General features: G+C 32.2%; 2 protein-coding genes across 3 annotated transcripts in view; one reads left to right on the forward strand and one right to left on the reverse strand.

Moving 5' to 3' along the window:
* Positions 1-7,825, forward strand: part of LOC106715909 (DNA-binding protein D-ETS-3) — a 55,875-nt gene extending 48,050 nt beyond the window's left edge. For both annotated transcript variants that reach the window (XM_014509277.2, XM_014509275.2), the window contains exons 6-9: positions 1,370-1,417; positions 5,953-6,142; positions 6,413-6,621; positions 7,632-7,825. In XM_014509277.2, coding sequence (XP_014364763.2) covers positions 1,370-1,417; positions 5,953-6,142; positions 6,413-6,621; positions 7,632-7,756 — 572 coding nt within the window. In that variant the 3' untranslated portion in view covers positions 7,757-7,825. The remainder of the gene's footprint in view (positions 1-1,369; positions 1,418-5,952; positions 6,143-6,412; positions 6,622-7,631) is intronic.
* A 4,684-nt stretch (positions 7,826-12,509) lies between these two features.
* On the reverse strand, positions 12,510-14,242 carry LOC106715918. The gene is made up of 2 exons (XM_014509298.2): positions 14,136-14,242; positions 12,510-12,881 (listed from the first exon to the last, which is right to left on the reverse strand). The coding sequence occupies exon 2, from the start codon at positions 12,748-12,750 to the stop codon at positions 12,577-12,579; it is 174 nt and encodes a 57-aa protein (XP_014364784.2). The 5' UTR covers positions 12,751-12,881; positions 14,136-14,242; the 3' UTR covers positions 12,510-12,576.
* Positions 14,243-16,970: the final 2,728 nt, after the last annotated feature.

Raw genomic sequence — 16,970 nt, forward strand, 5'->3', positions numbered from 1 at the left:
TTTGCGCGGAATTAAAAAAAAGACATAAAAAACTTGAGTGGTGTGTTGGGACACCCGGATGGAACGAAGTTCCTTTCAATTAATTAGTGAAGGAACCAATGTTTATTCTATGAATAAAAAACTTAAGTCTTCACAAGAAGTACATTTTATTTCTATGAATTTTCGTTCTATATTGTCACGTCGTTGCCATGGTTACTATAGCAAAAAGTATCGTGACAACTTTTCGTAAGAATTTTTTTCGTCTAGCCCCCTTTCACAACGCGCGATAAGGAACTTCGTTCCAATAAATAGCCATATGTTCTTCTAGACTGTGTTCTACAACTGTGCCTAGTTTTATCATGATCTGTTGAGCCGTTCCGGAGACACCTTCAAACAAATATTCATCCATCCATCCATCAATCCATCTAAACATTCGCATTTATAATATTATAGTAAGATTAAAAAGCTAAATGAATTACCATATACTTTCCTAAATAACTGTAAGTAAGTAATATTGTATCTTTGCGACGCGAGTATCTCGTTGCGCGCACTCCGTGCAGACAACGCAGAATCGTCGACGCATGTCGCCTATTCAGTCAGTACCGGTACAGTGACTATAGTCAACCGGTGAGAAAGACGCTGCTTTCGCGGTTACTTCTGACAGAATGTATATAAAACCTACTTAGACGTAATAAATGACATAAAAGAAAAAATACATGATACAATACAGTACAAATAAGATCTTGTGTCATTTTTTGACGTTGACAGGGGACCACTAGTTAGCTGTCATAATTTAGTTAAACTTATGTCCACTAGTTCGGATAGCCTTGTGGGTATGAATTTGCTCTGCCATCTTGAAAATCGCAGTAGATGAAAAATTGACGTCATGAAGTAATAGGAACAGTATCAGTCGCAATTTTCGTGTCAAGATGTCCTTAAAATTACAATATATATACTGTCTTAACATATAGTCTCTGTTCTTTCAAGGAGATTGATTTGATATGTTTTAACACAAGTATTTCGCCACTTGAATCCTTATACACAACAACCTGGAAATGTTATCATGATCGTAATACTACATGACGAGGTTTGGTTAGGGAACTTCTATCTATGCTAATGCCACGGTTGCAGGTCGACGCTCATTAAATCTATTTCGAATGCAATCTACCAGGGTGCATGTTATCACGCTTTTTAGGCTATTTTGTTGTTGGTTACGTTACCTTGGTAGCTCTATCTAAAGACTAGATTTTTTTTATTTAAGTAAATAAAATACCTAATGTAGTTTTAAAAATGCTTTGTGTCTTCCGATGGATTCCACATCATGTGACTAATAATCAATCAGTATTAGCATAATGTATAATTTTATTGATCTTTGATTTCTTTTTTACAGATCCATATCAGATGTTTGGTCCAACTAGCAGTCGTCTAGCTAATTCAGGTAATTAGACTACTAAACTTTAATACCTACATTTTAAGAGAAATCGCAAGAAGGAAATATAAAAGGATACTGATTAATTAAAGTCATTCGTGTAATTCGTTTTTTTTTTATTAATTCACGTTTGTTTATGAGAGGCTTGAAAACAAATTTGTAATGAAGGAGAGCGAACGAACAAATTAAGTCAATGTATTATAAGATCCCGAGCGATAATAAGGTCGATTGATTACGAGGGGTCCAACCAAGTGGCAAGTGGCGATTGCTCAGTACTGCAATCAGATTCTAACTAGCATGGGTAAGTGTATAGGGTAGAGAACCCATGCTGTTAAAGTGAGAGGTCAATCGACCTTTGCTTTGATTGCTAAGTATAGTTTAACAAAGATGAGCATTCATAAATCAAATCTATAAATAAGTAACACCAGATTCTTGATACGTTTTTATTTCTTTTTTAACTGTATTCCATTAATCTTACATTGTAAAAAGTGCAGACCTATTTTCCTTCAAACTTTTTGTGACAATTGTTAGGCTATTACAAATCTTTGTCAAGAAAAAGAACACGGGCTACTTATTATGTCTTTTTGAATCCTAAGGTTGTCAGATAATAAAAATCAGCCGTATTTTAGCGATTTAAATTAGAAAATAAAAACACTGAGCCCAATCGCAGAATTGATCGTCTACATTTTTCTTACTTCCTCCTTAAGCCTTAGTCCCTTCTTAACCCTGCACTGTGCAACAATCCGATCCGAATAAGGGGTTTAGTAACTCGGCTTAGTAAGACAGATTCCGGAAATCGCAAGTAACAGCAAAACAGATTTCAGGGATTCTATAGCGCACTAAGCGAGCTAGAATGATCCATATTATACCCTGACACAGTCGAGATCCACACAAATCTCAGAGTTATAGGAACTCCACTAATAACTACTACTAGTAGTTAATTCTAAGTGTAGTAGATGTAAGCCTAGATCTAGTTATATAAACAGTTTAGTTACACGCTATAGATGACGTAGATAAGGGGTCGTTTTCATATGGGAGCGCTGGGGTCAGGAGCGCACGCATTATCTGTCTGATCGGCCCCTGAACTCCAAATGTTAATGAGGTAACAGTGCCGTCGGCACGCCACCTGCTACACGACATCTGACCCGTGGCAGTACATGTACAGTACCTACACACGAGGTGTAAAGGGACTGTAAGTTAGTATATAAATTTACACATAGAATTGTTTAATGGTTACTAAGGTCTTAAGTAGTTAATTAAACAACTCTCAGTGTGGCATTTAGTTTGTTTATAAAGTTTTCGGCTTTGAACTTTCTTCATCTGAAATCCTAATGCGCTTATTAGAACTGTAACCTTGCATAGCTGGTCAGATCAATTAGTTAACTCCACCATTCGTATATTTTAAATATCTTTATACAAACAACTAGCATTTTCCTGGGACTTCATCCACACGATGTAAAAAAAAACAATTAATAAATATAGCCTATGTTCTTCAATGAAAATGTAGCTTTCTAATGGCATTTTTTTATATCGGTTTAGTAGTTTTTAAGTTACATTAAATAATACAAAATAATATAATACCACGTATTGATATGACAATTTTTAACGTATAATTCTTTATACTTACATGTTCCGCTAATTCAAGTCAATTTTTAAATCAAAGCATATAATTTCGAGGTTATTAAGGTCACGCCACACCAGCGCGAGCGTTTCTATTCCGTGCCAAAACAATTAACGCCACGTGCCCGCCCTGGACACCAAACACGGACCACGATTCCCACGATAGTGGTTTGACTCAACTCACCTGTAGTCGATATGCCCTTTTAATATTGTAAGTAAATTAGTAAGTTTTTTTTTATTTAGTAAAACATTATAATTTCGTCAGCTTTAATAATCCTTTCGTCTTTGAGTTTAATTGTATTAATATTTCAGAGGTTTTAAAGGAGAAAAGATTGATTCTAATTAGTAAACATTAATTTCCACAATCAGAATAAACCACAGGCCACAGATCAAATAGGCTATTTGATGAATTTCAGTTTACTGCCACAATGTATTCTACCACACTAATCTAAAAAGGCATACAAAATTTTTAATAGCGTGTCAACTCGGATTTTAGCCATGAATCTTATATTGATGTATTCTATGCGGATTGTATTTTAAGAGAAACGACATGATGATGTTAAGTTGTGACTAGGGTATAATCGATCGGATATAAATCTCGTGATGTTACGCTCGTGTGAACGGGCTTTAGACGCGCGGATAAGCGGAGCGTTGACAAAAAAAGTAAAAAAAATCATAAGATATTAACAAAAACAAAAAAATTCTTATGACGGAACATTTAATGTTATGTCAGTACAGCTTCAAATATATTTGAAATCGCTATAACAACATACTCGTAAATTAAAGGAAAAAAAAACATTACCGTACCTACAAATATAGCATACATTTTAATTTAATGACTAGCTTTGCCCGCGACTGTGTCTCCATATAATTAAAAACAAAGGTTGAAAAGAATCTGTCGTGTTACTCGAGATTATGTTCTATGTCTGCGCCAATAATAAGATGCGTTAAACCGTTACGAAGTTATCCAGTAAATATGTAAATCATCCCACAAGAACGGTACACATTTCCGGGATCATAGATAGCCAGACTAGTTCTTCCAGACTGTATTCTTCATCTATACCAAATTTCATCAAAATCTTTGAAGCCGTTCCGGAGATAACTTCTTTTATCAGTAAGATTAAAAACCAACAAGCTTCAGTAATTTCTCTGTTGTTACAAATGCTCATGGTGTCGATGATTACCAAACTTTAGTATACCCGCTGATATTTAGTTTCCTTGGTTATATAAACAAACAGTACTTTTAATGACGATTAAAATAATTTACCGCTTTAAGGGCGATAAATATTTTGATCAGTCATGACTGAATTTTCTATCGCTACAGTGTTACGCTTGACGTCGCAAGTCAGTCGTGCGCATACGAAACATACCCGCCCAATATCGCACCACGGCTCGACCCCGGCCATTACTGACTTACTACACGCCTACACGGCCGGGCCACATTTATATGCGGCAAGGGATTTTCCTCCTACAGAAAAACACCCAAAATGTCTAACTTACAACTCGATGTCACTTGAAAAACAACGTTACTTTGAAATCGATATATTATTTTCGTACATTCAAACATTTTCAACTTTTTGTTTGTTATAGCTTTCTTGTATAAATTTGTTTTTTTCCAATGATTTTGATACGCTTGCAGCGTTTTGTCTAAAACTTTTTAGTAAAATTAACTCTGAAACAGATTAAAAACAAGTAAACAAATAATAGTAAGATAAACTGCCAGTAGCTCACTAGATGTCAGCATGATCGAGAGTGACAACACTAAATATACCATAGATATACAAAAATACTTAACTTTATAAACATGCAAAGTACAAAGTACTCTGTGGTCTGTAGTCATAACAATGACTTCAGTCAAATTTCACTCACAAAATAAAAAAAATAAGTGACTTTTTAAACTAGTTTTTAAATTACTTATAACAAAATGAAAAAAAAGAAATACATCTTAGTTACTTTTTTTAAATCGCGAGAATAACGTATAAAAGCTTTGACAGAGTTCAACAAACTCTTGGTTTAGCACCTGCTTAGAGCTTTCAGTTTTTCTTCGCAATGTAGATTTTTCTTGAACAGACTTTAATTAACCTTCAAACACTGTGTATTTACAATTTAACGAATTCTTCAGTTTTGTTTATTGTAAGAAATAATCGTTATCACTTAAAATTGATGAATATTATTTCTCAACGCGCAATAGTTACACTGTACAGAAAATAAAAGCGCGTTATATTCCTCGTGCACAGACACCCCTATTTCAAAGTGCAATTTATCCTTTTGTAATATTTCGAGTGTCCTTCCCAACCATTTTCCCTATTCAGTCGCGAGTGAACGAAATTAGCATGGAGAACGACAAAATGGCGAGCGTTGAAATAATGGAGCGATAATCGCGGCGGGAGTGTCGTGTCGCGCCTTTGCTAAAACACCTTTAGCTTGATACAATTTACCTCATAAAAGCTACCAGCCAATCGACTAAGGAATCCAATCACGTAATGAAAATAGCAACACGGCACATTTAAAAGCTTTTTATCACTGCGGACCCACTTGTATACGAGTACAAACATTTTGTCATGCATTGCATGAGTAAAATTCCACTGTAAAAGTGATGAAAGTCTATTTATCTATTTGCTTTTTAATGTAATTTAATTTGGGAAGAATATTTTCAATACTATAACTATCAAGTAACTACCCATTCTGTAATAAACTCTTTTTTTTGTTCGGTCTAGTTAGCGCTTTAGTATGAAAAAAAACTTCAAGCCTTTCATGAAGTATTTTTTCCGATCAATGGAAGAACCAATGCATTAAGATATTTAAAAGTTGAACCTTATAAAGATACTTACAGACCACAAGAATGTCATAACTATTAAAATCGTTAATAAAAAACATACTACGACAACCTCAAAAGAATTATTACGATATTATTTTGTTCATAGGTTCAGGTCAAATTCAGCTGTGGCAGTTTCTGCTTGAACTTCTTAGCGATTCGAGCAACGCGGGCTGTATCACTTGGGAAGGGACAAACGGCGAATTCAAGCTGACCGATCCCGACGAGGTGGCGAGGCGATGGGGCGAGAGGAAGTCCAAGCCTAACATGAACTACGACAAACTCAGTCGTGCTCTGAGGTAAAATATTAACATGCGATTGGCATTGCGAAGCGGGTACCCGATTTGCTGAGCGATGTGCATTGCGAATTATAAAATTGTCATTTGCGCTTATGTGTTAATGTTTGTATGATACAAATATATATAGGTGCAGCCTTGATCGGGAGACAATTACTTCCAAACATAATAGCGCCATAAAGAAGACTATCTACTACTTACGCGTTAAAACTTAAGTGTACCGTTTGCTCTTATTTGTTGTAATTAATGTACTAATGTTTGGTTTCCACACAGATACTACTATGACAAGAATATAATGACTAAAGTCCATGGCAAGCGCTACGCGTACAAGTTTGATTTCCAAGGACTGGCGGCTGCGACTCAGCCGACCGCCAGCGACCCAGCGTACAAGTACCAGAGCGACCTCTTCATGAGCTCTTACCATCACTCTGCGAAGCTGTCATCGTTTATGGCACCGCACGCTGCTATGCCAACTTCCACAGGTACATTATAAAGGCATAAAATGCAACTGCGATTGTTACAACTTGAAATGTTGGTATGTAATGATTTCTAATTATTTACTATATAAGGATGATCATTTAAAGTCCCCTTTCAATGTTATCAGATGGCCGAATTAATGTATCGTCGTATTCGTTTTCGTTACTACAGATTTAAATATTTGTCGAACCGTTGAGAATATGTTTCTATTACAAGTGTTAATATGCACCCTTCAAATGCAGGGTTCAATCTGCATCTCGACTTCCCTAAACAGTAAATATTTGCAAAGTACTCGACGCGCCTTGTCAGAGCCATGGGACGAGATCGCACTTTACCTAATGGAATAAACCCATTCCAAGTTCCCACTTCATACATTCCAAGGACTAGTTGCAAGATCCAAAGCAATCGTCTTGTAAGAGCATTTCTCAATATTGGAAAAAAATTAAAACTAAACTATTGGAAATGCTCCATATTATTTTGTTAGTATTGTAAGTAAAAGGTTTTAAAAAACTTCTTTATTTTTGTTACCAACGTATATAAAACACCAATGATCTGCTTCGTATACGAGTATTGAAGAAGATTTTTTTCGATTTGAAATTACATACCTAGTTATAATTATTTGTAGTCATACTCTTATCAGTGTCTCAATAGATGTATGAAATATACGATGCTCTCATGCGGCATACATTTAAACACCGACAACATGGAAACATTGAAAATAATTCTAATAATAATTAAGATTTAGAAATCATTACGTTTTCCAAAACCATTATATATTTGCTAGCTTCTATGTTTAATTGCAAAAGAGCGAATTTCATTGTTTTTGTACTTTCCTACTAATGATTATAGCTTTTAATTATTTTTTAACAAATGTATATTTTTTGTGCTATTTACATTTGTTCATAATCTCGCATGGCATCTCAAAATATTATGTATGGATATATATAATATGAGTATTATGTACAAATGTAAAACATTATGTTTGACTTAGGTTAGCGAACTTGTCTTGTTGCAGCGTCAATATTCCCGTCGGCTTCGTGGAGCAACTGGGGCGGAGGGGGGAGTAACCTGTACTCCCCCCACTCGATGGCACCCCCCCACGTGACGTCACATCTAGGCTCCTACCCCCACTACGCATGACCGTCCTTCTAAGACAAGGGCATCTCGAACGACGACAATTTGTAAAAGCTAAAATAATTTTGAATTGGATCCCCGTAATGTTAATATTCGCTTGTGTAAATTTATTTAAGATATTATAAAGTTCACTAATTTGCTGTAAATGTACATGTTTTTTTTTAATTGTATAACCTTTCTCAAAATTAATTGTCAATAAAGTACTTTTGGGGTTTTAAATAACAATGATATGAAATAAACAATTTTAACATGAAAAGAAAGGTTTTGTAATTTACAATTATGTTAGATATTAATAATATAATTTATGTGTAAAATACCGGAAATTTTATAAATAACAAATTATTTTAATAAACTCAAGCTATTTATTATATTTATTTTTCATATCCGTATTAATTTTTTAATGAATTGCAATTATTTGATAAAAAAGACTAGTCTTTATCAAAAAATGTAAATAATAGATACTCTTTGAATAAGTAGAAATATATTATTTATTTAGGATATCAAAATAACAAAATTTATTCCTCTAAAACTGTGTAAATTCAATCGATTTCTCATGGAGATCATCAAAATAATATTCCTAATTTTACGGACCCCAAGTTTGTTTTTATCCAAAACGTTAAAATTATCAGATAATATAGTTACAATCGAAATATATTGTAAAAGTATTTTAACGTTTATAGAGCAAACAAAAAAAATAGAATTGAACTTTTTCCATTTTGTTTATAATTTATATTATGTTGAAACAAATGTATGTTATTACGAAATGAAAATATATTTATTTCATGAAAATTATACCATTCTCCACAAGTATATAAAAGTTTAGTAATAGTTCGATCCAAAATAGTTGGTGGCATATTATATTCAACATTATTATGTAAATTTCATTAAATATATTAATATTAAAGTAGTTACATTTAACCGAAAATAAAACTTTTCAATACGTAATAAATAAGTATAAAATTAATTTGCTCATTTTTATAAAATTTATTTGATTATTTTTACATGAAATCATTATAAAAAAAAACCCATTAAAATTATCAAATAAATATGTTTATGATAGTTTCAATTTAAAATCAATGACGTAGTAGCATTTAAATAGCTAATTAAATGTATATTAAAAGAAATAAATTCACTTCACATTTACGTTTTAATGTCGTCATGCAAACTGTACAGCGAATCATTTTGTTTTATTTCGTTAAGGTATAAAACACATGTAGCTGTGAAAATAATTATAATCAACATCTCATAAATACATTATATAATTAAAATATGTGATTACATTAGATATTATGTATTTAAAAAGTGCAATAGTAATCGATTAGACGTAAATTATTGTGTAAGCATAATTTGTTGTGAATTATTTTTAATTTTTTCAGTTCTGTATTTTTTTATTGTATGGTTCAGTAAATCTTCAAATATATGCCGTAAGTAAATGTAGGAGTAATTTTGCCAAATAGAAATAATTAGAAGGTTTTTGAACATAATGTTAAAGGTTAATAATTTATGGGTTAATTACATATTGGTTTAAGATTTAAAAATAATCACTCGCAGTGTCACCGTCACATTGTTAACATCGTCAGCTGAAAAACTTTCTAGTTTAAATTAACCATGCGTTTAGGTTGTGAACAAAATATTTTCTTTTGATATCATGTAAAACTAACCTTCAGTATATAAGAAGACAAACATTGTAGTTATGTATTTTGAAACTTGGCACAATAATTCAGTCTATTTAACCACCGAATAGAAAATTTTTCTTTTCTGTCTATTTATAATATAAAATATAAATCAATTTATTTTATAAGTACATAAGATAATGTTTTAGTCAATAGACAAATGTTTAAACATTTAGTTACCTATTTTTGTGATCCCGTAAAATATAAGTCATTGAATTTTATTAACTAATAAATAATTAAATTGAATACAAAATAAGATAAACGATTTTCGATGTTTAAAATTAAACCTTTGTGTTCCCGACGGTTCTGTTTTATTTTACATCAAATAGAGTGAGTGGATTAACTTATATGTACTATGTTTTACAACACATGTTTCGTCATAGTAAAGTAGAAGTTCATTGTCAACAGTAAACATTTGCCAATAAGTCCTGTTTTCCAGTGGCAATTGTAAGAAAGGCGATATTAAAGACGATAGACGATTTAGTTCACTAAAGCCCGCTAAACACTTAGTGTTTTACCTACAAAGCTATAACTATACAATTAAAACTGAAGGTGTTTAGCGGACTTTAATTTTAATGGAACCGTTGGAAATATAAAATTTTAAATTTAAACGTCACAAAATCCATAAAATTAGTTTAATTCAATACGGTATATTCGCGTAAATATAGGAAATTATTAAATTTAATTTATTATTCTTATAAGTTTATTAAATATTAATTTTGTCGCATTGATCGATTTTACTGAACAGTTTAGTAGTAGTGTACCGTTGCATGAATGTTATTGTAACTATTTGGAAATGAATAAAACCACTGAAATGTACTACATAATTTATTTATGGCCATACAATTCACTTCCATGACCCTAAGCTCCATTACCGTCTCCGATATGGTGTCCTTCACACTTTACAACGTACTATCCGAATAATTTTCGAAATAGGCAGAAGCCATTTTGTCGATCGAAAATGGACGTCACAGATTATAAAAATGATAATGTTTCTAGTCCTTTCACTTGCTTGGAAAATTACTACTTGTATTTATGCTTTAGAAATGGTTAGTCATAATATAATTTTGGCAACTGACGATTCCATGCACATTTACAAAAACATGTTGACATCCCTCTCATTCTCATTAAAAAAAATTACTGGAATTCAATTTGAATGAATTAATTTAAATAATAAGGAATTATTACGAGAATTCAGGTCAGATGTTGCAAGTCAATTGGAGTTGTAACATAACATGGACGATTTTCAGACTAAATTTTTGCTCACTTTCAAAAACTACCATAAAACCCTTCTTGAGATTTTACTTTTGTTCTAAAGCACTCTGAAACATTTGTTCTGAAGTTTCTCTTAGCGACATCTACCACTTTATCGAGACTGTTTTAAAGCAAGAAAATATCCTCCAGCATGTGAAAAAACTTTTATCCTTCGAGTATAGATGGCGTTAAAATATTTTGTTACAAAATAGAGGTTAAGTATATATTAAAATTCTTATCATTGACTATTAAAGTACATTTTAATGAATAAGTTCGCCTCATTTGATTATATGATAGCAAAAATTTAAAAAAAAAACTTACTGCCTCATATAAACTTTTACAGAAAAAAAGTTATGACATTACAAATTCGAAAAACGCCTGGACTTTCATATTATTGAAAACAAGCAAATAGGTATTTTAAAATGCTTGGAAAATCTCTTATTAATGGCATAATACGAGCCAGGGGCTCAATTATGAGACTACAAAGCCCTAAGGTTATCGTACGGAATTATCGTATGGAAGGGCCACCACAGCCTTTCGACAATTTACCGTTCACCGTGCCCAACAGGTAAAAAAAACAATGTTGCTCATAAATTAAAATCTTTTGCAGTCTAATGTGCCCAAAATACATTCTAAGAACAGGATTACAGTCAGAGAAATCACCAAAATATTTAATGACGTCGTATAAAAAATTTATCCCATCTCAGAAAAAATCAATAAACTATATTTTCTTTTGAGACACATCCTGATGTTGTTTTGTAAACTCATTTTAACTTTGGTTTAGGATTATAATACAGAAATTTGAAGTTGAGATATTTTATATTTTACAAAAGTGCCATATTTTAATAAGCATATTTACCAACAGCAGATTCATTATGATGAATGTTCCAAAACAGGTACCACCTCTACATTTCCTTACAGATATTTCACAAAAAAACCTGTATTGGAAAATACATACAAACAGTTGATTTAATTATTACAGAAACTTTCTCTACAAATAAAATGTGATGCAGAGTTACTTCTCTTATAATATCCCTGAAGATATGTAACTCTATATTACAAGGGTACTTTTGAACGCGACTGTTTGATTTCTACAGTTTTAAAATATGTATATTGTGAGGTTTCTTCACTGAAACCCTGACCACGATTTGCTTGAGTCATGACTCCACAATCAGTGTATAATATGTTTTATTCAATATATTTTTTTGAAATATGTATTCTATAGAGAATTGGATGAATAAAAGATTACTAAAATAGTATTAATCCCTAAATGTTGAAGCAATAAAAATCATTATTTTATTTCTTTTAGATATGCAGCAACAATTTTCTTTGTCTTCTTCTTTGGTGTTGGATTTTGGGCGCCATATGTTGTTTTATGGTACCAAATGGCAAAGAGAACTATGTAATTATAAATAAAGAATATTGATTAACTGTATTTTTTTTACTTCGTGGCAAAACAAGCAAATGGTAATAATGATTACCCTTTGAAAAACAGTAATCATTCAGTGCCATCATAACAGGAAAGTGGAACATTTATAAAGAGCTTACTTTTCACTACTTTTATGTTTATTTTGTATAAATTCTTAGGGTAATCTTAGGATGTCAAAAGATGTTGGCATTGGAAGGCATTTTGGTTAATCTTGGCAAGTTAAATAAACAATAGCATTATAATTAAATTTTAAATAAAGTAACATAATTTTTTAATTGTTGCATTATTTTAAAAATATACAATTATTTCTAGGTTATTGGCCATATACATAGAGAAAAAGATTATCTTTGTAAAATATGTAATAAAACGCAATTTCAAAACAAACTATTTATTAAAAGTTCACCACTAATGAAATTTGATGTTTTACAGCCAAAATCGTTTATTTTTCTATCTTTATTTTAAATTAAAACTTAGGGCCATGTTGGAGGATCGCCTTCCTTTACATTTCCTCCATACAAACAAGATTTGTCCCTAAAACTAGTCATTCTTAGTGTTTCTTGATCGTCCAAGAACTTTCCGATAAAGAATCCAGTCAAAGGAATTGCAACATAAATATAGCGACCAGTTATGCCAAAAATAGCCATTTTAATTCTGTTTCAACTGAGCTTTCCACTTCTGCGTGTGGTTCCAGTCAAGCCAAATCAAAGTGGCCGTCAGAACAGGGAATGATATGCTCACAAAGTTCCTACGAAGGAATTTTCTAAACGCCATATACCTAAAAAAACAAAAACAGAGTTAAATCACATACACCACTTACACCATTTTATTAAAAAAAATTAAGCTATTATTTTTCTTTATTGACACTAGATCTCTAATTGTCTTTTCTAACTCTTAACCTAAGTATTTCTAAAACTTGTAAACATAACCTAACTAGCTTTTTCCCGCGACTCAGTCCGCACGTTATTTAAAAAAACATAATAAGCAATCTTAGCATTCTTCCAGACTATGTTCTACATCTGTGCCAAATTTCATCAAGATCCGTTGAGCCTACAAACTACCTTGATAATACATAGTAGTTTACAGATAACAAATATTAGTAATGCAATTAATGTAGAATATAACAAAGAAACCAATATAAAAAAACTAAACAAAATGTAATAGTACAATATCAGTTAGGTTAAATTACAAATAAAAACATTAAGACAGCTTTTAAATTCTATCGTCAACAACTATTCTTCAAAGTATTCAAACTATATCACATTGCTATTTAACATAAGCTATTCATGTTATACGATTTGGATGAAATAGTAGGGATAAGACTGATAAGTATTTTATATTAGGTCCGTATCATTGTAACATTAAAATCTACTCACGCTAATTTGACTTCTCTCATTAATGCCATACTTCTTAAGACAAATTTATTTCTTATTTCAATACAAATTTGTTGTAAGCAACCACTAAAACTAACACAACTTCACACAACTAGTACACAACACAAAATTAAAGACATACATAACAGAAATTATAACTAATGCTTGAATTTTTTCACCATGAAAATTAAACATAAGAAATTGGAGTATTTACTATAGTAGCCAATACTATAGTAATATTGGCCTAAGTGTTAGCTTTTACTATACAAGTGTTGTAACCTTTACGTACACTACCAATGTTGGACATTAAATTTAGTGTTATTTTAGAACTTGCTTTGTTTATGGTACGAAAAATCGAACATGTTTAAAAGATGTTACATAACATTCAAATATACAAAAAATACTAATACATTAAGCATATGCGAATGAATGAATCTAATACAAGTTCAATATACATAAAAATGTGTTAGAAATATTTCTAAGTACCTACTTTTCTAGATAAATTGAAAGATTGATTGCGCAAATTGAGAAGTAACAATTAGTGAAAAAAATATTTCTAAACAGTAGGAATGGACTATATCATTTTCTTCTTTATTTCTATAAAAAAATTAGTACAAAATCTAGAAACTAAGAAATTTGAAAAAGAACTTATTACTAACCTCAATAATCAATGGCGAACAGAGAAATATTAGGTAGTTCGATTTGGAGGTATGACGGCGGTTAGACAGATAATGACATTGACAGCCAAAAAGAAAAACACGTTTAGACCAAAGGTATAGAACATGAAGTATGTTACGACGAAGTAGTTACATACTCCAGGGTATGGAAGACCGACAAGGGACAAGTCCCTTATAATTACTTCGTATACTTGGATCACTGGATCTGATGGCAAAAATAAGTTTAAAAAATAGCGATTTTCATATGGTAACAAAGAAAAAATATCATCTGTCAACTGAAAATTCGAGGAATTATTTTTGGTTTGGCTTCAAATTTCCTTTAAAAAGTGGTGAAAATTAGTGATGCAACGGAAGTGTCTTAGCGGAACCAGAAACGGAAACAGATGTCAAAAATAAATTTTAGCAGAAACGGAAACGGAAACGGATGCGGAAACAGATGTGTAAATAATATTAAAAAAAGCATATTTACAATTTTTTTGGTAAAAACAGTTTGTATTCGTTTTTAATTTATTAAGGCATTGGATATCGGTGTCCTTTAGCCTTCAATGTATGTATTTTTACTGTGCTGCAATAAGTTAAAATACGTGTTGACAAACAGAGCCTTTTAAATATTAAAACCATTTCACAAATATATTTCTTTATTAATACATTCACTGCTGACCACTCGGATCAGAATGGGCAGAGCTATTAGTAGCGGCGCCTCCCCCTCGGATCCGAGCGAGGGGCCCGTCCACTTTGTAGTAGCCAGTAAGCCGCTAGCGTTTGAAGCGAGTCTATGTTGCTTTGTGTGGCCACCCTGGCAAAATATTCAACTAACGAAAAAGAGTATTAGTATCATTCTTACAGTGTTATAGTGATTAGTACCACGTCCGTACGGAGGCAAACATACAAATATCTTGTATTACATGAAGCTAAGTCTGAACTTTATGTTATGTATGTATATTTTTTAAATATATGTATGTCCTGTATGTGTGGGTGTATGTGTGGGTGTGTATGAAATGTTACAAGATCTTGAACCGAGAAGATAAAAGCTGGTTTTGATTAGTATCCTTACATGTTTTACTCAATATTTTGGAATTTGATGAAAAACTTGACTTTGTCAAAATCTTGTAACATATTAGTACACAGAAATGCGATCGTGGAACAAATATCTACATATTAGTGAACTAAACCATTGCCATCCCTAGCGCTCAAAATGATGATCCCTAGCGCTCAAATGCAAAAAATGTGTTTTTTTTATTGAAATAATTATAATAACATTATTAATTTAAACATTCCCAGATACTAAATAAAAATTCACCATAAAAAGTTTTGGCTCCCAGCTGTTACCTTTTTTTTACTTTGTAAACAGTGAATGTGTTAAGCATCAAATACACCAAATCTAGATTAGAAAAAGATATAATTATTAGGCGTCGGTGGCTCGTGGCATTTGACTTGCAATCTGCAGGTTCTGGGTTCGAATCCCGCCATGTACCAATGTGTTTTTCGATTTACATATGTACATTTATCCGACGTTCTTACGGTGAAGGAAAACATAGTGATGCTGCACATATCTGAGAAAAAATTCAATGATATGTGTGAAGTCAACCCGCTCTGGGCCTGTGTGGCCTAGTCACCCCTAATTTGGGGTTAGGCTCCGAACCCCTCAGTGGGGATGTATAGTGAGCTGATGATAATAATGATGATGATATATTTCATGGTTATCAGTTATTCAAAAGTACATTTAATAACTCGTAAGTATGTAGTATATAGTCACATTTTGCTAGTTGTCAAATTTTATATGGAGAACAACTAGATAGTTTACTCCAGCAAGAGAAACTGATTGTTTCAAACAGCAGCATAAAATATTACGCGCTTAATCACGAAAAAGTACGTAAACAAACAAATGCGACAAGTGCCGAAAGGCCGCGCACGGACTGCGCGTCTCGCGCCGCGCATTTGGATCACATATATTTAACCGAAATATTTAGCCGTCGTAAAGTTCCGTTTTACCTCCGTTATAAAAGTAGCGGAAACAGAAGCAGAAACGGATGTTGAAAAGGGCGCGGAACTTCCGCACTTGCGGAAACGGAAACAGACAACCGTTGCATCACTAGTGAAAATGTCGAAGAAACCTCTCCGATCGCAAGCAAGAATTTTTTTTTCAATGTTTATCAAAGAATACTTGATTAACAAGGTGTAGAAAAAACACAATCATCGATATTAAGCCGTTTTGATTCTTTGGTTTGTTGCCATTTTTCGTGTGCATTAAATAGACCTGCATTAAAAAGCTGCAAGTGATATAAAATATTTAACAGAAGTAGCTTTCTCTCAATTAGGGATCTATGAATGGCGAAAATCTTGTAAACATGTAATAAAAATTGGAGATTAGTTCATAGAACAATAGTGATTAATTGAGATGCAAGAGGAAAGGTTTATTATAAATACTGCGTCTTCATCTTCTGATGAAAACTTTTTAATGGATGTGCAGTATTTGAAACCATTTTCAAGTTCTGTTAGTCTATAATTAATAGATAAACTCATGAACAGAGTAATTGGAGATTTCATTTAAATTTCGAACCCCACATTCGCCACAGTTAGGCTTTCAAAAAATATCCTTTATCATAGGATATATTTTATATTTGCATGTATCACAACCAACAAAAGTATTAATCAAACGCTAAAAGGAAAAAAGTATCAAAACGTTTTACTCGAATTTCCCCAGTATTGCTAGTGTCAATTTCTTTCCCTTTTTGCCATCAGATCTTGGACCTTTATTGGGTATTTGGTTTTGAAGTATGTTCGTCCGTGTTCGTGTTCTCCACGAAGTAGTTATAT

This window comes from Papilio machaon, chromosome Z (genome assembly GCF_912999745.1).
Source record: "Papilio machaon chromosome Z, ilPapMach1.1, whole genome shotgun sequence".
Lineage (NCBI taxonomy): Eukaryota > Metazoa > Arthropoda > Insecta > Lepidoptera > Papilionidae > Papilio > Papilio machaon.